This window comes from Pezoporus occidentalis, unplaced genomic scaffold (genome assembly GCF_034315485.1).
Source record: "Pezoporus occidentalis ecotype Australia unplaced genomic scaffold, CSIRO_AGI_Poc_V1 ctg97, whole genome shotgun sequence".
In the NCBI taxonomy this organism is placed as follows: domain Eukaryota; kingdom Metazoa; phylum Chordata; class Aves; order Psittaciformes; family Psittacidae; genus Pezoporus; species Pezoporus occidentalis.
The window spans coordinates 2,183,449-2,205,396 of record NW_026916336.1 but is presented as its reverse complement, the minus strand read 5'-3'; the positions used below and the strand labels follow the sequence as shown (position 1 = coordinate 2,205,396).

General features: G+C 40.0%; 1 protein-coding gene across 3 annotated transcripts in view; it reads left to right on the top strand.

Annotated features, from left to right (window-relative positions):
- Window positions 1-21,948, top strand: part of STAG1 (STAG1 cohesin complex component) — a 182,561-nt gene that overhangs the window by 50,427 nt on the left and 110,186 nt on the right. For all 3 annotated transcript variants that reach the window (XM_062606574.1, XM_062606575.1, XM_062606576.1), the window contains one exon: window positions 8,009-8,173. In XM_062606574.1, coding sequence (XP_062462558.1) covers window positions 8,009-8,173 — 165 coding nt within the window. The remainder of the gene's footprint in view (window positions 1-8,008; window positions 8,174-21,948) is intronic.

The window sequence follows — 21,948 nt, the reverse complement described above, 5'->3', positions numbered from 1 at the left end:
AAAAGATAAATCCAATCTTAGAACTAAGGAAGAGAATAGAGAATAAAAATTAAAAGAAATACCGTGTCTTTTATGAAAGTGTGGATTGCCAAAATTTGGAAAACTTTGCACAATTCTAGTTTCTCTTCCCCTCTTGAGCTCTGCTCCAAATTCTCAAGAATGGGTATATTAGGACTGGAAGAGTTTCAGAGAAGAGAAATGGTGATGGTCAGTCGTGGAATCAGGCTGGGAGGGACCTCAGGAGTTCTCATTGCAGCCTCCTGCTCAGAGCAGGGCCTGCTTTAGGATCAAACCACATTGCTTGGGGCTTTTCTACTCTGGTCTTGAAAACCACCAAGGCTGGAGACTGCACATCCCCTCTTAGCAATCGGTTTCATTTTATTTTGTGAACAGTTTCTCCCTTGTAAGCAATCAGAGCCTGTCTGTCTTCACTTTGTGACTGCTGTCAGTTGTCCTCCTACTTAATATCTGCTGTTACAAAAAGCCCCACAGAAGGGTGTTCCCAGCCCCCTGACCAAGTTGGTAGCCCCTCTGCTTGAACATGTTCTAGTTTATCAATACCTCTCTCACACTGAGGGGGCTAAAACTGGACACAGTTTAGATCTGGACGTATTCCGGATATCGGCTAAGAAGCGCTAAGTAAAAGGGTATAATCAGTTTCCTTGCTGTTCTTCTGTATTCTCTTTGTACAGTCTGAGGTGCTGTTGGCCTTTGATGCTCAGGTACATGGTAGTTTCATGTCCCTCAAGATCCCGAGATCCTTTTCCACAGATCTGTTCCCTTCCTAGCCACTCTCCAGCCTGCACTGGTGCAGGGCTTTATTCCTCTGCCAGGTGCAGGTCTTTGCATTTGTCCATGTTGAATTTTGAGTGTGCACATAGCCCAGTCCTCCAGACTGTTGATAGCTGTTTTGCCCCTGATGTGGTCTCTCTGCCAGTGTTGTGTCATCTGCACTCTTGATGGGAGCACATTCTCTCACTCCCCCCGCTATCTGATAAAGATGGGAAAGTGGACATGTTCCAGTTAGACTTCTGTCATATTCCCTCATTGCCAGCTTTGGGGTAGCGAATGATCTACTATGAACTGCTGTGCTCTGAGCCCAAGAGTTCAACAGTGTTTCTACCCATCCAGATCATAACTTCCCAATTTGGATGCAAGAATATTGTGGAAGACTGTTGAAAACCTTTCTAAAGTCAACATAAATGGCTTCTATTGCTCTCCCCTGATCCACAAATTCAGTCATTTGACTACAGTTTTTTGGATGACTTGAGATATATGTGTATATATATATATATATATATATGTATGTTTGGGCATGCAATCAAATCCTGCCTTTGTAATTGATATTGCAGCAACAGAAAGGAATAAATACGGTGGATCTACAAAAATTGGCCAAAAGGAAAGAGCCATTTAACATCTTAATATCCTTGAATAGAAATGCAAACACCTTGGAAAGTCTAATCTAGGCAATTTATAGTGTAATTTGATGTGAAGACTTGGACTTAGTAATTGAGGTATTGGTTTTGCAAACATTGTATTTCGCTTTCTATCCTCCTCCACATAGTTCTCCCATTCATGCTGCTAACTCATTCACTTTCCTTAGGTGAATTATCTCTTTCTTACAGGAGGTGCAGCTCTGATGTTTTTTCCCCTCCCCACTCTTCCATATGCTAACATAATTTTTTTGTTTCCTCCACAGGTACCACATACCTTTATTCTCAGATATGACACAGATTAAAATGTTTAGTTAAATTCAGAGCTGTTATTCTCAACTGCTACTTAGCTTTGATGTTTTTAATTTCTGTTATAGACCTAAAGAAAGGGTTTTCTGCCCAAAGGTTCTACTGTTTCTTGTGGTTTGGGGGTTTTTTGGGGGTTTGGTTGTTTTTTTTTTTCCTAACTAAAATATTATGGTCTAATAAGATTTGATCTCTCCCTGCAAATGCTGATTTGCTTATGCCCTTAGGCCATCACAACTGCAGTCACACATCTGCCATAAACATACTGTCTTCTTTTGAAAGTGTTCTGTGCTGTTTTGGTTTGCTGCATGGTTCTGTTACAGAGCTGCACACAATGTACTCCATCAAATATATGTAGGTATTTAATGAGGTGAATAAATAGATAAATTTCATCTATAGAATAAATAGATAAATTTTATCTACAGGATGATAGATACATTTTATCAGAAAGATAGACTACTACTAAAGGGTTTTCCAGACTTATTTTCCAAAGAAAGACATTCTTCTTTGCAGATTTGACACTTTTGTACAGAAATGGTCCACATTTGAGGGTTTGCCATTTGTACAATCTCTTCAGTTCATAGAGAATCTTAATGTTCTGGGGAGCTTTCCCTTCCTGAAAACACTGTTTCCAAGTTGCCCCTCCACTTCTATAAGGGACTATTCTAATGAGTACTTGACTGGGTAGATTATGCCATCAACTTACTAAGAGATCCAGTGCATTGGTCATTCAGGATAACTCTCACAATCTAACCTGGTTGTCCTGAATTCACCAAGCCTTGCTGTGAATTTAGCAGGAGTTGCACCATGTCCTTTCCTAGCATTGACAGTGGCTGAGGCTGGCCTCCCCCTTGCCCATGTGCTTCTGAATGCTGAGTCTTGTAGACCAGATGCCTGTGGAATGACTAGCCAACAGTGGGATATTTTGTTGCACGCAGTATTGCTTAAATACATGTAAGCATACCATCTGACTATATATTTAGGGAATTGTGTGGGGTGTATTTAATGAGTGACCTATAATAGTCCTCTGGTTGAAGCTGCTGAGTAACACTGGCCAAAAATGCCTTTTCTGTCTTCTGCATTATTGAAACACGTGGGTATGGACTGCTCTCCTGTTGTAGATAGGGGGTTTGAAAGCCCAAGGGCTTATGATGTGGTGTAGCTTTCACATTAGTGAGCTCAGGCTCAGTTCAGTTATTTGTCTATCCTTTTTTGTCTCCTTTCTTGGATCAACACTTTCTGTTCAATGTTATTGGCATGCTTTATTTTGACCTATCTGGCCTTACCTTCCTAGGGGCTCAGGACAGCATGGCTTAAGCCTCAGCTGTCAGATGTTGAGGGAGAGAGAGAGAGAGATCTCCTGGCTGTATTTCAGCTTTGAGGTAGGAGTACAGATTAGTCTATTTGGTTCAGAGGACAAGAAGAAATACCAGTCTTTCTGTTCCAAAGGTGGCAATTCTGTGATCTCTGCTGGTGACTCTCTCATCCCATAACCAGGGCCCCAGCATGCCTTTCTCCAGCTCCTCAGATTCTTCTATTAAGGCAAGGTGGAACAAGGCACTTGCAGTCCTTTTATCCCCTGTGCAGACTGTACAGTTTTGCTTTCAGGTCCTTTTGGGTTTGTTTTTTTTTTTTGTATGGAGATGACAGACCACAGTGCCTTATCTCTGCATTCATATGTGGTATTTCGACTTTGCAGAGGACTCTTAGCCGTATTCGGTCTTGTAGCATGAATGTTAGGTACTGCTGGGGATTGAGTTTTCCTTCTGGTTCCAAATCATACACGTCCTAGTGAACAGTAGGAAGGAATCCTCTTGGAAGAATTTATTTTCATAGTAGTCAAAGTTTGTAGTTTGATGTGACTTACATCATTGTCCTGTTTTGATTGCATGGTATTTTAGGTGTATCCCTTAAAACTGAAGTGACTGTCTTTCTGTAGCTCTGTGGAAATGCGGTGCACATAACAGCCAGTATGTGGATACTTTTCTATCCCACCGCTTGAAGCTTCCTGGTGGAGAAATCCGAATGGCATTAGAAGGCTTTGGTTTAAGCTTTTGATGGGATGGTCCTTGTATTTTTGGCAATCTAATTATTCTTCATTTTTCTATGTAAATAATCTGGTTTTGATAGCAATTCTCTTAGCTAGAAGAATCGAAGTGATTCAGGCATTTATAGCAGAATCCTGATTCTTTAAGATAACTTTTAGAACTCCTGCTAGGTTTTTACATGAGAATTTAAAAAAAGAGGCATGCCTCAGCACTGCCTCTGCTTTTTGTTTTGTTCTAAACTGCATGTGTTATAGCTGAAGCAGCTCTGTATGCACGGGATGCTAGGGGACCTGCATCTGTCTTTATCTGTGGCATGAGGCTTTTCATAGAGAGCACCTTGTTTGTTTCTAGATGAATAAAGTCTAAAAGACTGACCATTTGAATCCCAAAACTTCCAAGATAACCATGATGATGTTACAAAGTGTGCAGTAGCCTTCTGTTTTTAATCAGGATTAATTCAGAAGGAGCTCAGACATTACCACTTTTTCACTTAACAGGAGGTTGTAGTGCAGAGGCCTCTCAGGAGGATGGTGCTGTGGAGAGGCAAGTTCTTCAGTTTTACTCAAGTGGAAGGTTAAAAAGGTTCTTCCAGCTATCTTGAGAAATAGGTACTGCTTTAAATAACTTACAGTATGAATGCACACGTAGAGGTCATCATTTAAGGTGGCAGGTTAGATGGAGTTACTGACCTGTAACACTTTTACTGTCTTTATTTCTTCATGAAGTGTGTTGGATCACTCTGGGGAATGTTAATAGAAAATGTCAAGCCACTTTCACTTTTTTTTTCTTTGTTAGTGTAATGAATCAACTTTCACTGTATTACTTGATCTTACAAATGTGGGTTGCTTTTTTTTCCCTTCCCAATCATTTTAAAGGCATGAAAGCAAAAGTATTACGTAGCTAATTTATTTCAAAATTCTGAACTGCCATCATCTTGGCTTAACTACAGGCAAGATAAGTATTTTGTTTGCCTTAGTTTAAGCCTTAAAGCAGCAGTACCACTTATAGCAATGTTCCTGGAAACTTCCAGCATTCACTGTCAAGAGTGATCCTTTAGCTCAGTGCAAACCCTTTCTTTATGAAAGACAAATATTCTGGACAGCTGGAAGTGGAGCTGCAAAGTCAAGCTATGAATCTAAAGATTGTGTTAGGCATTGAGGATGCCAGACAGAGGTAGCCCTGCATCCCAAAGAGACATTACTGTTGTTTCCACTTCCAAGAGCACACTGCCTCTGCAGATATACTGCAGATACTCTGTATCAGGAAGGGGTCCTCTTGCATTTCTAGTGATGTACCAGTCCATGCTTTTTCTTCACTTGCTTCAGTGGTGTTGGATGTCTCCATCTTGGGATAGAACTGCAGAGCATGAGGTTGGAAGGGATCTCAGAGATCAATTAGTCCTATCTTTCTTGGCAAAGGACGAGCTAGGCAGGGTGGCCCAGCATCCTGTCCAGCTGAAGTTGGAGTGTCCAACGCTGGGGAATCTACCACTTCCCTAGGGAGATTATTGCAATGGCTGGTTGTTCTCATCATGAAAAAATCTCCTCTTGAAATAGGTTTACCTATTCAACTTCGTACTCAGAGGTAGGAACCTGTATGAAGCTCAGATCTGTCAGGATGGCCTGAGAAGTTTCTTGCTGTATATTCAGGGACACTACGCGTGTCTGACAACAGCATTGTAGTGTTGTATGTTAATAAGATAATGCCAGTTCCTCAGTTCTGCCCTTGTACTTGCAGACATTTGTAATTAGAGTACCAGGCAGTTTCTGGAGGCTTGAGGACCCATGTGTGACTTGCTTCATATTTATACTCCAGAGTGGGGTTGATCTTGGGCTTCCTGTCATATGCCTACTGGGTGGAAGTGCTCTGGAGTGGAAGTCTGGTGGACACCCCTTCTCTAGTACCTCTCCACCTGAAAATGTTAATCCTTGCCTAACTCAGAATGTTCTAGTTTTGGATTTCCTTTGGTGTCTTAGCAGAGGATCTTTTGCTTATTTTGTATCTTGAGAAAGGATTAAGTATAGATCTTGCATCTGAGTTAAGCTACCCCAGTCTGGATGCAGAATGGTTTTTATTAAATGGAAGACTTGTTTCCTGCATTGTGAGAGATGTTCTGTTTGTTGAAAGAAAATCTATACCAAAGAGAAACTTTATTCAGGTAGTCTCAGTACTGGTGTTAACTTGGGTCCAGGATACTGAGATCTTTACCTGGATTTGAAGAATCTGGCTTTGTCAGTTACTTTGTGAGAAGTACCTCTTTCAGTTATTTCTCTCTTCTGAGAGCCCACTGGTGTTCCCACCCTTCTAATTCAAACTGAGAGTCTTGGTCAGAGCACCCCTTTTTCCCAAGGTGCCTGACAAAAGTGGAGTTTAAACTGAGCATTTACATGTCTTGTGATTACTCATTTGGGGTATGTGCATGCTGATCCATGGTACTCACGCCATGTAGGTGGCTCTTATTCCTTTCCAGTAGCAAGGTATCTTTGGATGTGTGCATTTCACTTCCACTTCCTCCTTGTTTTCCCTTCATCCTGGCAGCGTTTAGAGTTTCCCACTGAAGTATATGTTGAGAAAACTGACTATAGGAGGGCTTCCATTAGCTTCCATGGAGGTCATCAACTTGCACTCCTGTTTCATTTAGCAGTCCTTGTAGCTAGTTGAAGAGCTTATGGCTTACTGTCACCCAGACTGGAGAAGCACAGGAATTATGTATCTCAAAAGAGATAATTTACTTCTAATTATTTTCCATTTTATAAAGTAGTGATCATATGTCTCTTTGGAGCTCAATGGAGCTCAAACATGTCACATATTGATAGTTTTCTTGCTGATAAAGACAGCTTTGCATATGTTTAAAAATTCATTGAGGGAGAGCACCTATTCTTTTGATCGTAAGTGCAGATGTTATCCACAAAACTTCTCGCAGAGATTGTTCCATTATTTTAAGCTTTCCAGCTTGCATTTGTACACAAGTCTTGCAAGAGGCAGTTGCAGTTCACTCTGCCTTGCCCTTTCCTTTAGCACTCTGGCTCCACCAGCTGTGATCCCTTTTAAAGTAAGGACCTGCTAGACTGCAGGTCTGTCTTCTACAGTTCTCTTCAAGAAATGTGATCCCTTTCCTCTGCAGGAGTATTCTTAATGTGTCTGCATTTGGAAGATGCAACCAAAAACACTGACTTGATGTTCTTTATGAAAAGCTTTAATAGAATCCATCTGCCAGTATATTCAAGAAAATGGTACCAGGAGGATATTGTTCTAAATGTAATGTTCAGGTTGCTTGCATGCTGTTTTCTTTGATGTAATTCCTCAAAACAGCTTCATAGTTCTGTGGAAGATGGCAGCTTTTACTTTTCTCAGCCTCACAGGAGGGAGAAAAACAGAATATGGAAGTAAGATCATAGCAAGAGTCCTGCATTATTTTCTCCAGAAAGCCAAATTCAGAGCAAACTGTTCACTGGCTGACTTCTTACAAGCGGGATCTATACCACCTGATGTAAGCTTGAAGAATCTAGTGAAAATTTACAATAAATAATTTAGATTCACAGGGAAAATGTCCTAACTCATAAAAATTTGAAGCATGGGGCTGCTATGATTATCTGTTAAATCTGTGTACTGGCTGTATAAATCCAGTGATTTGAGTTGAAGAGCCGACTCATTATGTGCACAATTTCTTATACAAATTGCATAAAAATAAAAATACAGAAACCGAATGTTAACATGACAAGTGCATTTTTAATAACTTACTGTCTTCCAAAGATCATTAGTTCTTCTAAAAGATTTTGTGTGCCAGCATAAACCACTTTTGCTTTCTGCAATTTGCTACCGTTTATCTAGTTTTAGTCATATTGTCAACTGTCTGTGTTGAATAAGACTAATCCGGGTACTGACATGAGCTGATATTCCTATGTTGGGAAGTCACCACTATTTACCATGATATGACAGTGGCTTTTAAGTTGTTCCTCAACAATTACTGATGAATAAAAACATAGGTACCTCATGCGATAAAGCCCTAAGCAACCTGGTTGAATTTCCAGCTTTGAGCAGGAAAGGCTGGAGGCTGGAGACCTCCTGAGGTCCCTTCCAGCCTGGCTTATTCTGTGATACTTGTGTGTGTATACATGTGTGAGTGTATAAATATGTGTAATATTTATGTATAAAGATACGTTGAATGATTTCAGATAGAGCTATAATAGATTTTTTGTTCTGCTGGTTTTCTTTGCCCAGTCTGCCACTAAGAAACCACGAAAGTCTCCAGCGGACAAGGGTCGTTCTGAATCTGGAGCCAGAGGAGCAAGTCGTGGAAGAGCTAATGGCCACCCTCAGCAGAATGGAGAAGGGGACCCTGTCACTTTATTTGAGGTGGTTAAGCTTGGAAAGAGTGCCATGCAGGTAAAATAACCAATTAAGTCATCCCTTCGCAATTCCATATATCTTGACTGCAGGACATAAAGCTATGCTTTTGTAAACAGTTGTATTTTTTTATACCCTGTATTGGTCCATTAGCCTGTCTGCATATGATAAAGTGAAGGGACAGAATGTGTTTTGATTGAGCACTATCATATATAATTCTGAAAGACAAGAGACAGATCAGAAAGTTACGTATTTCAAATTCTCCATTATTTCGTCCATTACTTCCAAATTGAAAATACATCTTGGTTATTAAGCAGTCCATTAAAAAGTATCCTATAATAAGTTTTATATGAGGAAAAAATATATATTAGTGATGGATCCAAGGCTTTTTTGTTTGCTTCTTTTTATCAAAAATACCTGCTGACACAAGCAGCTTTGAGTATTTTTCCCTGTACTCTTCTTGCTGTCCCCACCAGAGCAGCAGATGAAGGCTAAACAATTTGCTTGGACTTCCTCTGTGTCTAAGGGACAAAGATGGACACATCTTGAAGGCAAATTTTTAATTGTAAATTAATTATCTTGAGATAGTTGTAGTGAATTGCCTCTGGAAGTGTTTCTTCCTCCTTTATGTTTTGATCAGTTTCAGAGGTCTTACAGGATCTCTTAGGCCAGATGAGTTCCACCTCGAGAATCTCTACAGATAATTGGTCTTGACAGTACTTTTATTCTTTTTTTAAGAAGCTACTGGGCTTTGCCTGTTGGTTTTGCCACTCAAAGGAGTAACAGTGAGCCCAAAACACTGTTCATCCTGTGCAGTGCAAAGCTGACAGTCATTCCTACTGAAGGATTGTTTAAGCAAACCTCCTTTACTTTGCAGTTCAACAAGAAAGGACTCATGCAGTATCAGTTCATTTTGCTTTATGGTGCTAACTGACATGATAAAATGGCAAATTCTAAACATTTAGGGACCAAGTCCCATTTTCAGTATAATTAACTCCCAAAGGAATCTAGTCTTCCAAAAGAGTGAAAGCTGTTTAAGGCTTTTTCCCAGTCTCAAATCTGTGGAAGGTCTGAGATGTCATTCTAAAGAAATAATAAATGGGAAGAAAATGAGAATTTTCATTCTTTATAATTGCTGTATTTACAGTTAATAGAGATTGACCCTTCTTATCTAGTAGGTGAAGACAGAACAAATTTACTCCTAGCAAAGCTACAGGTTACTTGTTCCTCTTCTTCCTGTATGTTTTAAGTCAGGGCTTCCTTCTAACTTTGCTTGGGTTTCAACACTTTTTTAAATTTCGTTTTTGGCAGGATTTGAGGAAACATCTGGAGTCTATTTTCTGGTTTTACTGTGGTACAGAACATACAATATGCTTTATGTAGTATGGGTTGTCTTAGAGTTATTGATATTTGCAGGAGCCAAATGAAGAGGAATGAGTGAGTGCTTTGATACTGGATGAGTCTGCATATGTGTGTGTGTGGAATTGACTTTGCTACATTTCATCTTTTTCAAGAGATGCCATCAGAAGAAGTCTTCGCAGATGAAATTCTAAAAGGAAATTGCATGCATGCATTAAGAGAGCTTTGGAATTCAAATACAAAGAAATTGTTTTGAGAAATTTACTGTTGTATATGCCGATATAGAAGGGTGTGTGTCTGTATATTTGTGTAAATATATATTTGCACACACATGCTTAAAATGTGCCCCACCTGCATATATGAGAAAGAAGTAAACAGCATATTTTAAGCAGTGGAGAAATGATAAGCAAATAGTAAAGGAATAGGCAAGTTTATAAAATCGTAGTATAGTTTGGGTTGGAAGGGATGTTGCAATGAGCAGGGACATCTTCAACTAGATGACGTTGCCCAGACCCACATCCAGCCTGGCCTTGAGTGTCTCCAGGGATATGCATCCACCATCTCTCTGGGTGAGCTGTGCCACGATTTTCCCACCCTCATTGCAAAAAATTTCTTCCTCACGTCTAACCCTGAACCTCCCCTCTTTTAGTATAGTTTCTATTTGAAGGCCTGGGCCACAAACAGGCATAAATGACTTGAACCATAATTTCCAAAGTATGTGTCACCTGTGCATCTCTGCAAATTCTACTATTGGTAAAAATATATTAAAAGGAAAGGAAAAAAAGAGAAAGAAACCATATAGTGAGAAAGAGGATACAATTAAAATTTATTTAATATCTTTTAACTTGCATTTCTGGACAATAATCAAGGGAAACCAAGGTTCTGTAGATCCAACCAAACTTACTAGCATCTTTATACTTTTTCCTTAATTGCTTAGAGATTTTGATGTAACAATTGGGAGTGCTTGGCACTTTTTTTTTTCATAGTTTGGATGCTAGTCTTGTGGCTAATTTAGGAGTTTTGTCAGTATTGCCAATTTTCTGATAAATTACATATATTTGGATTTGTCAGAACCTGTCATTTCTCAATATCTAGTTATTTCCCTGTAATAGTGAACCTCCATTTTTTTTTTTAGTGCTCTTAAGTTTTCTTGCAGCAATGAAAACCCAGTAAAATTCCATTTATACATTCTGAGATTACATGGGAATCATGTGTTTTCTGATCTATCTGCTCCTGCTGTTTGCTCTCAGGATTTATTTTAGTTGTTAGATTTTTCTGGCTTTGTGTTGCCAACTCTTGGAAGTCTGTAGCTGAATTCAATTCTCACTTCTTTTAAGTTTCTCCTCTGTTTTGGTTCTCATAGCAGGATTCATTTAATTCTTCTCTTCAGGCTTATTGCTGTTTGGTTCTTCCAGGGAAACAAAGTTAGGTTGGTATTTTGTATTTCAAATATATGTAACTTCAGAGCTGCTCATTGCATATAAATCTTCGCCTCTATTATGAAGTGCTAGTTGTGTTCAGGTTAAATCTTACTTGAATTCTATAAATCAATTTGATACCCGCATTAAGTTGGTATTGGGTTGTTGTCACTGCTTTTTAATTTGCTCTGTAACATTTTGTACAGTTAGTTGCTTAAAAAGTTTTTATGTTGGCAGCTGCCATATATGAACTGTGATGTGACCTGCTGTTCGTGTTTCCTTGTGTACGTTTTGTTAGTCCATTAAGACTTGTCATTGAGCTTTTTTAGGCTCTATGGGTTTTTTTCTTAGGCAAGCATAATACTCTTCTGCTTTTTCTCATTTGTCTCTCTTGTTTATTTATTTTTTCCTAGAGTGATTTTATGTAGATAGCTATATCCACTATGTTTCCCCCTCTCTAAACTTCTGTAGGTACGACTATTGCCATTTCTCATGTCCTAAACTGCCTGATTTGAACCTGATGGGAATTAAGGGTGTGGTTGAACCTCCACTCCTCCAGCTGAGGCCCCAATACAGAGGGTAACTTGTAGTTTAAATCTTCATGGATACTTCTGTATTGGTCTCTGACCCTAGCATTAAGCCAGCAGTGAAACAGAGTGTGTGACGATCTCAAATTTTGCTAAGGCTTCAGTCTGAAAATTTCTCCTAAGTAGATTGTGACCAATTAGCTATAATGAAGTTTGTTCTTGTACGTTGGTCAAACCAAGCATGAAAGTGTTCTGCTTTCTTGTGTGCAAAGGGAATTTGTGCCCCCCCCAGAACATCAGAGAGAATCATTGGTAATTGTAAGAGGTGTTCAATACCAAAGCATGACCAATCTATTCCTTGATTATTCTGTAGTATTATCATAGAATAGTTAGAATTGGAAGGGACCTTAAAGCTCATCCAGTCCCAGCCCCATGCCACAGACAGGGACACCTTCCACTAGACCAGGTTGCTCCAAACCCTATCCAGCCTGGCCTTGACCACTGCCAGGAATGGGGCAGCCACAGCTTCTGTGGGCACCCTGTGCCAGTGCCTCACTGTCTCACTTTACATGCATTACCATTTACCCCTAACTGATGTTATCAGTTCACTACAGGTTGAAATACCTTTAATATAGCTTGTCAGATTTACTACAAACTCTACAATTTATTTCATCATTATGGAAATAAGTCTTATTAATAACTTGTAAGATCTTGCAACTAGGCAAATGTGATAATGGAAAAAGGGCCTAAAAATATTTTTAGCAACTTTTGGGAATGAAAATTTATTATAGATATATTTAACTACATAGAGTCAATAATATTATTTTAAATAACCTTTTTCTTAGACTCTAGAAATTACCACTTCCCAAAATTATCAATTATTAACGCTCTAAAATAAGTTTTACTTCAGATCTAATTTGCTATGACAAGAATACATTTCCTATTCACCGTAGAATCATGGAATGGTTTGTGTTGGAAGGGACCTTAAAGCTCATCCAGTTCCAACCCCCTGCCACGGGCAGGGACACCTTCCGTTAGAGCAGGTTGCTCCAATCCCTGTCCAACCTGGCCTTGAGCACTGTCAGGGATGGGGCAGCCACAGCTTCTCTGGGCAACCTGTGCCAGTGCCTCACTGTCTCACTTCATATGCATTGCCATTTACCCTTAACTGATGTTAATCAGTTCACTACAGGTTAGGAAAAAAAAGTCTGAACCCTCTACTTTGCCTAGCTAATAAAAGTAATCTTGGTGTCAGACATGGTTCAGCTTAAGTATGGTGAAAGTATGCCAACAGGCATTTTAGGATATGTATACAAAGAGAGCTTTCTAGTGTATTGAAATGGGAGTTTTCTTTGTGCCACCAGAAATCAGGAATGTATGTGGTTACTCATTGTTCTTGTCTGCGCACCTTGGCATGAGTGGATTTGAGTCCTAAAAGGCTCCCTCCCTATTTGAGTAAAGCTGTATTTGCAGCACTGCTTACCCTGTTACAGCAGGTTTTCTTTGTTTTTTACATTTCAGTTTCTCATATTTTTGTCATCTCTGCACCTACTAGCCTCATGTTGGCAAGCTGTGAATCTTGTTTGCAGTACTGCACTGGCTAGAAAGTTTGAGTATCAGAACAGGAGCATCATCAGTTGCTTTTTCCCCTTCAATTGATTACCTGAAATGATTAAAAACACTTCATTAATATTAATTTAAAATAGTTCTGAAATGTTAACAATATTTTTGATATTATACTCACTTTCAGTGTTTATCCACCTGTCTGTTGCAGACAGACAGGTTCAAGATTACTACATGCAAAAATAAAGGATATGTATCCTTACAATTACACCTTTGATTTGTTGGAAATAATATGGAAGAGATAAAGGAAATACTATCCCCACTTTCAGCAGTGCTCTTTTTTTGTTCTTTTTCCCCCAGTTTCCAGTTCATAATGTATCAGGTTTGGGTGAAGTTCGGTTATCAACACCTTATCTGCAATTATTTTATGACTGAAATTCTTAGTACATCAAGCGCCTTTTCCTGACACTTTGAGATTTGATGATCTGGTCAAGAAAATGCAAGATAGTAAGTTCTTCCATACTGATACGTTGTTATGCTTCTTGTTAATACAGCATATGCTATATAATTTCAGTAATTATGATATTTTTGTAGCATTTAGGGCAGAAATTATGGTCTGTATACTACTTCCCTTCATAGCTCAGACCATGGAATTACACCCATTCCATTATTAAGCCAACAGCTTCTTTTACAACCGTAATTTTTCCTGTGTTCGTAGTAACATTAGTTTCAGTTAATTAGAAGTTAGGGGAGGCCAGACTTAGCCACTGTACAGGCAGAGCAGTAGTTTTGAACATCATTGTTCCCCATCACGTCTTGCTGCAGAATCATTCAGCTCCCCTATCCTGGTGATCACAGGTATGGTGGCCATTGCAGCAGGAAGCTGGGTTTGGGAACAAGGAGCAGGAGGTGGCACTGGCCTTAGAGAAGGCATCTGGTGTCCTCCCAGAGAGTGAGGCTGCTCCTTGGGCTAGCTTTTTCCAGGGGAGGAAGAAGACAGTAGAGCAAACTGCAGTGACTGCTCAGCTTTGTCAGCTGGTTCCTGATGCATTCTGCATGGATTAAGCTTTGCTTTGCTTACTTCTCTCAACTCCCTGGAATTTTCTCTCACAGTTATTTTAATCACATAATCATTATGCAGTATAAATAATCCCCATGTTCCTTAGTCCTTCCAGTGGTTCTGGTTAGAAAGACTTGTTACACACCTGCTTTAATCTTGCATAAACTGAGGCAGCTGTTGAGCAGATTGGTCTCACCTTCTCCCACACCTGATGTTTTTTACACCTTTCTTGTGTGTTCTGTAGTCACACCAAGAAATAGATTTAATTAGAGCCTGACACTTCGATGGATTTTTTTTTTTTTTTTTTTTTTTTATTTTTTACTGGGTCAGCTCCTGGATTCAACTCGTCTGTGGGAGCAGCTCAGACTTAATTTTCATTAGGATGACTTTATAACCATCACCATACCTACCTTATGTAGGAGGAATTACATGTGTTTATGTATATATATATATATATCCTTGAGCTTAAAACATCAGAGCAGCTGTAACTGTATCATACCAAAAGTCCAATATCCATTCTCTGATGATGGCAATTAAGAAAGAGAGTAAGTCAGCAAAGATGTGTTTTGGGAATTCTCTGTATGTCTGACAGTTTGCAGCTCAGGGTGAATGTGTTGTCTGTGTTCTTCATAGCATTAATGGTTTTGTCTTCCCTGAGTTTGTCTCTTGTCCCTATTAGAAGTCCTCTTTGCTGGATAGTGTCTCTGCATCTGCTGCTGCCATTTTTGGGAGTGAAGGTTTTTTTGAAGATTAGTAATATACAGCCTTTTTTTTAAGTATTGTTGTTTTTTGTGTTAAAGACATGTTTTAATTTAATTGTCCTTTGTCATATTTTAACAGTTCTGTATTCTCCAACTTGAAGGCTGGATAATAACTTTGGGTTTCCCCAGACTGTCTGAGAAACTCCTTAGGAGTTTAAGTATGCATTCCCTAAAGTTCACGGGATAAACTAACTGCAGCTATTATTGACATTTTAACTGGTATTTTATGTTCATATTGCTAGTTGGATTTCTTCTGCAGCCCGATATTTATTTGCTTTTGGTTGTATGCTGGTTGTATGTTGAAAAACAAAATGAAAATGAGGTACATATTTTCATACTTGTTATACTAGGAACAATTCAGCCACCAGATGAAGCAGTAATTAATTAGAAGGGTGTCCCTTACTACCAAATGAGTTGTTCTACAGTCATGACACGTTACATCACGTATTTTCCTTTGTGATGTAATAAGATGTAGGATGATTTTGCTCTTCATGTGAACACATGTGCCAGCAGTACAGTCTGTGAAAACATTTATACCTAAAAATGCTTATTATACTTAAAGCTGGAGAAGTCTTTTGTTCTCTGTTTCTTGAAGTGTCTGGGTGATCTGTGAACCCTTTACAAATTGTGCTAGCAAAGGAACTTGAATTGTGTTTTTTAATAAATCGTTGGGTCTCTCTTAGTGGAATAATTGACTTAGTTGCCACACTCCTCTAAGGAATTTTTTTTGTTCTCATGTCCAATGTATGAGTAGTTTTGGTGCTTTGTGGCATCTTGAAAATGCACGTGATTGCCCCAGCTTAAACAGCCCCAGCCCCATAAGGGTTGTGTAACCTGATTGTAAGAGAGAGGCACCTGTGAACAGTCTGTACCGTAGCAGAAAACCTGCTGGGTATGGGACTGTTGCATGATCCATCTGTCATTTCTGAGGACTCAGGTGAGGAAATACAGCTCTGAGCAGTATGGATCTGCTGTGTTAAGAGCGCTCATCCCTAGTAGTTCCTATGATTTTAACCTATTTGAAAGAAGAATTTTCCCAATGCTTTTTATGCGCGTAAGTGTAATGCCAGTTGAACTGTGCCATTCCAATACTCTCAAAAGAGAACTAAATATTTTTATCTTCCAGCAGTGTTTGGTTTTGGTTTTTTTTTTTATTTCCTCCCAAATGGTTCCATAAAATGTGTTGCACTGATTTCCCTACGTAATAATATTTAAAGCCCATTTTCCTGCATGGAAATACGTATTTATATGAAATCCCAACACCGATATCTCTGTATGGACAGTATGAATCCTTTAGTTTTATTTGGAATACGTCTGGGATTGTATTACTTCAGTCTCTTGCTTTAGGGAAAAAGAAGTTATATTGGTAGACACTGCATAAAGTGGATTTTCCCATCTTTGCTTATGATGACAAAACCAAGAAACAGGTACTGTTACATTAAAAAAAAAAGAATCATTTGAGCTTTTCAGAAGATGTTTGCTAGGTGTTAGCAAAGTATGAACTCTCATAATCTAAAATGACCATCTTTAGGGGAAAAATAGTAAGTTGCAGCTTCATAATCTACAGTTATTTTTTCACTTAACCTTATATGAGGTTTTTCTGCTAGTATATATTAGACTTACTGGCCGCAATTTGGAATGCAACTAAACAGTCATCCCAAAGTCTAATGCACAGTCTTAAACTGCAAGTACTCTCGTGTGTGAGGAACTACTTTCTCCCCAATAACTGTGTATGGAATTATTCAGTTCTCACAAAATTTGACCTTAAATGACTTTTATTGTTTTTAAAAAAACCTGCACAGGTTCACTAAAAAAAAACCCAGCACATTTTTTAACTCCTGTCTTGTCTTTGGGCTGCTCTTTGTACAGATAATTGAGATCTTTAATTTCACTTCACATTCCTTTTTCAGTTTAGTAAGCTTTGAATTTCATTTGAATAACTTTGTTTTTTTGGCAGAAGATGTTAGCATAAGCTTTGATTTTGTGTTTTTTTTCTTCGCCTGTCTTTAATGTAAACATGCTACGCATCCATTCTAGAGTCTTCTTTTGTTCTGTCATATTCACTGTAAATGAAGCATGTCCATGATCAGTTGTATGAAATGACATGTTATTTAAATGTTCTTTATACTTTTGTTGCCTTGGTTTACAGTTGACTCAGATTTTACACTTGACCATGCATTTCATCTATACTGTCATTTGTTGTCACTTTGTGGTAGTAGCACTGCTGCCAGATTGTTACTTTATTTAATTGTGAAATAGCTGGTTTTGAAATCAGCTTCCATTAATAATTAGTGGGACTGTGGTATTTTGCATGAGCTGGCAAGGTATCATCTGCAGTTAGTCCCTGTGGTTCCTGTAGCACTTAATGCTCCTAAATGTACCAATGTTCTCGCACTGAAGGGATATGATTTTGTAGTTGTAAAGCCTCCAGGAGGTAACACGGTACCTTCATTATTTCATTCACCGCATCAGACTTCTACCTTTACTGGCAATCCCGGCTGCTATTTCTCTTCATATTTGTCTTCTAGCACACTTTGAGATGTAAGGTCAATATATCTGCAAGTCTCCTTGACTGATTTTAGGTTGCTGATTCATACTGTGGATCTGTTCTGCTACTTGCTTGACTTTCTTTCAGCTTCTCATTTCTGTAGGGTTGCCTGTTTGGCATGTTCTTCATATTATGCTTCATGATATTTCTTAAAGCAGATCCACTGGAGAATTAATTACTGTGAGATTCTCTTGAAAGCAGATAGGGGCTTTTGAAAATCTCTCTGCTGACTGTATTTGTACCATACATCATCTGCTATTTGCAGACCTTGATTTTCCACTCAGTTCTCCTAAGATTAAAGGCATTTTCAGGTTTAAAAAACAGTGCTTAAGAGTCTCATTTTGTAACATGTACTTGTATGGATCTCTTATGCAGACTGATCCAGAGATGTGGTGCATCTGTGTGTATACATATATATGTATGTACATATATACGTTTATGTGTGTGTGTATATATATGTCTTATTGTTTTCTGACAGGAGAGAGTAAAGAGGGTCATGTGGGTTTTACTGGAGTAATACTGAGATTTCACCTATGTAACTGAGCTAGATCATTTTTACCTTGCTTAAGTTCCAGTACTCCTTGCCCCACTCCAATCTGGTAATGAAGATGAAAAGCTACACAGTTTTAAATGCAATTTCCCAATTGTTGTGCTTCATAACCTTGTGGTCAAGGGAGCATTTTCTTCCTGCATGTGCACTGAATTTGGTGAATCCCAAAAGCATGTATATATTGCATCTTGGCAGAGTATTGCAGCACATGTACTGCACATCTTGTGCTTCCCAGTTATCATAGAATCATAGAATCGTTAGGGTTGGAAAGGACCTTAAGATCATCTAGTTCCAACCCCCCTGCCGTGGGCAGGGACACCTCACGCTAAACCATATCACCCAAGGCCTCGTCCAACCTGGCCTTGAACACTGCCAGAGATGGAGCATTCACAACCTCCCTGGGCAACCTATTCCAATGCCTCACCACCCTAACAGGAAAGAACTTCCTTCTTATATCCAACCTAAACTTCCCCTGTTTAAGTTTTAACCCATTACCCCTTGTCCTATCACTACAGTCCCTAATGAAGAGTCCCTTCCCAGCATCCCTAAGCCCCCCTTGCGATACTGGAAGGCTGCAATGAGGTCTCCACACAGCCTTCTCTTCTCCAGGCTGAACAGCCCCAACTTCCTCAGCCTGTCTTCATACAGGAGGTGCTCCAGCCCCCTGATCATCCTCGTGGCCCTCCTCTGGACTTGTTCCAACAGTTCCATGTCCTTTTTATGCTGAGGACACCAGAACTGCACACAATACTCCAAGTGAGGTCCCACAAGAGCAGAGTAGAGGGGTAGGATCACCTCCTTCAACCTGCTGGTCACGCTCCTTTTGATGCAGCCCAGGATACGGTTGGCTTTCTGGGCTGCAAGCGCACACTGCCGGCTCATGTTCAGTTTCTCATAGACCAGCACCCCCAGGTCCTTCTCCGCAGGGCTGCGCTGAATCCCTTCTCTGCCCAACCTGTAGCTGTGCCTGGGATTGCTCCGACCCAGGCGTAGGACCTTGCACTTGTCATGGTTAAACCTCATGAGGTTGGCATCAGCCCACCTCACAAGTGTGTTGAGGTCCCTCTGGATGGCATTCCTTCCCTCCAGTGTATCAACTGAACCACACAGCTTGGTGTCATCAGCAAACTTGCTGAGGGCGCACTCAATCCCACTGTCCATGTCAGCGACAAAGATGTTGAACAAGACCGGTCCCAACACCGATCCCTGAGGGACGCCACTCGTTACTGGTCTCCAGCCAGGCATTGAGCCATTGGCCACAACTCTTTGCATGAGGCCATCCAGCCAGTTCTTTATCCACCGAGTGGTCCATCCATCAAATTGATGTCGCTCCAATTTAGAGACAAGGATGTCATGTGGGTCAGTGTCGAATGCTTTGCACAAGTCCAGGTAGATGACATCAACTGTTCTACCCCTGTCCATCAGTTCCGTAGCCCCATCATAGAAGGCCACCAAATTGGTCAGGCAGGATTTCCCCTTAGTGAAGCCATGCTGGCTGTCACCAAGCACCTTGTTGATTTTCATGTGCCTTAGCATGCCTTCCAGGAGAACCTGCTCCAAGATTTTGCCAGGCACAGAGGTGAGACTGACTGGTCTGTAATTCCCCGGGTCATCCATTTTGCCCTTCTTGAAAATGGGGGTTATATTTCCCTTTTTCCAGTCATTGGGAACTTCACCTGACTGCCGTGATTTCTCAAATATGATGGCCAGCGGCTTCGCAACTTCATTCACCAGCTCCTTCAGGACCCACGGATGGATCTCATCAGGACCCATGGACTTGTGCACGTTCAGATTTTTAAGATGGTCTCGAACCAGATCCTCTCCTACAGTGGGCCCACGGTCTTCATTCTCACAGTCCCTGCATCTGCCTTCCAAGACGTGGGTGGTGCGGTCAGAGCCTTTGGCAGTGAAGGCCAAGGCAAAGAAGTCATTCAGAACCTCAGCCTTCTCCAAATCCTGTGTAGCCAGTTCTCCTGAGAGCTTCCTGAGGGGGCCTACATTCTCCCTAGTCTGTTTTTTAGTTGCTATGTACCTGTAGGATCCCTTCCTGTTATCTTTAATACCTCTACCTAAGATGATGGGGGGTGGCCACGGCATGATATCTCTGGGCAAGGGGAGGACCAAACGTGAGCGTTCACCCTGAGTTTGCTCTTTGCTTATGTCTGAGAAGCTCTTAAAAGACAGGGTGACTGGATGGAGGCTGCTAACAAGATAAAATCATCCTGGGGGGTGTGCTGTGGCCTGTGAAAGGTTAGAAACCCTTGTTTTTAATAGGGCTCTCAATGTTTTTTATGCAAAAGAATTCCTTTTCTGGCAGTGGTTGCTCATTGCCTCATTTGCTACACTATTGCCTGTTGTTTGATTTCTTTTTCGCTATTATTCGACCTTTTTCCTGGTATTTGCTGTTTTTCTCTTGGTTCAGTTGATACTTGTCTCTATTTTAGGTTTTATGTGTGTGATTTTCTTTTTTTCATGCTAGTGTTTTCAATGTTTTTCTAGCTCTTTTCTGTTACATCAGAAGTCAGCAGTTTGATTAAGTTCCAACTGTTGTAGCATATGTAGTCTGGCTTCATTATCTCCTGTTGCCTTAAACTGTAATCTCTAACAAAATTTACCAAGCAGCATGCCAAGTGTGCATGAGGGGTTGAATGCTGTAGATCTGTGGGTGTTACTTTGCTTTGGATACACTGAAAATACCCTTCTCATCTTTCGGGACTAGTAAACAACAATTTGTGGGACTTTATCTGCTGCTGCCCCTAAAGACTGCATTGCTTCAAGACTGGTCCACAAGTCTTGAGGTTATCTGCTTGTCTTTATTTTTGCATGAATTGCATTACGGTTCTGGGTTGAAAATACAAGTGATGTACTAGATAGGATAGAGTGGACCCTTAGTGCCCAGGGACATAGCACATCTCTTGCATTTCTTTTTTTATTAAGAGACAAAAATAGCAGAAGGAGATGAGCTGCAATGGTGCTGTGGGTTTGAGGTAATGCTGCAAAAATCAAGTAATTGTTTAAAAGAAGCAGAAACAAATTGAAAGATATTCCTCCCATTTGCTCCCCCTTTTATAAAGTCCAGATGGGTTCACTGGTGATATTTATATCATCTGCCAGTAAAAGTTGTAGTGGTTCAGCTAAAGGGGCAGTATGTTATAGCAAGAAACAGGGGTAGACTGAATGTAGAAAGGTGTCTCTCAGGCCAGCCTTACTTCTACAGGGAATGTTTGGGTGAAAGAGATGTGGAGAGTGCATGGATGCTGGTAAACTAGTTATTAACAGTAAGGGAAAGCATCTGAGATTTCCCAGGCTCAAAGAAGAATAGAGTAGACTTCAGAAACTGTTAAGAGATCTCTGACAAGAGTGAGCAAAGATAAAGGTATGGAAGTATTTCTGTGGAAGCCACATGGCACAGAGTAGGGTATCCTACCTGAAAAAAAGGTGACCAAGTGGAACCATGGGAAGTACAAGTAGGACTTGAGGTTTCTTTTCTGTTCTTCTGTTAGCTCACATCAAATAGATCTAGGAATTGGCAAGTTTAAAAGAAAACCGTTTTTCTTTTTTTGCAGTGAATAGTAACCCCTGAGACACATTGCTGCAAGATGATATAGTTCTAAAACTTTATGGTTTAGACAGACACAGTCATTAGAGAAGAAATATGGTAAGGATCTGGGCAAGTAACTTGGAAGTATGAGTGTATTCTTGCCCTATTCTTGTGCTTTTTCTTGTGTGCATAAGCCCTGTTGGGCAAGTGACCTGTGGTCTCATCCAGCACAGCTGTTACTTTCTTCAGTGAAAAAAATTGCTGCTGGCAATCGCCTGTTGTTCTGGTATCTGTGGTGATGTAGCTGTTCAAACAAATCTTCTAAGTTGGTAGTACACCAACAGTCTGGTCATTAAGCTGTGTCAATATTTGGTTTAGTAAATAATTTTTGTATTTGGCTACACTTGTATTTATGTTCTGTGGAGAGTTCTGCTGATTGATTGAGAAGATTGAGTCTTACAGCAACAGGTCTAATTTCATGATGAAA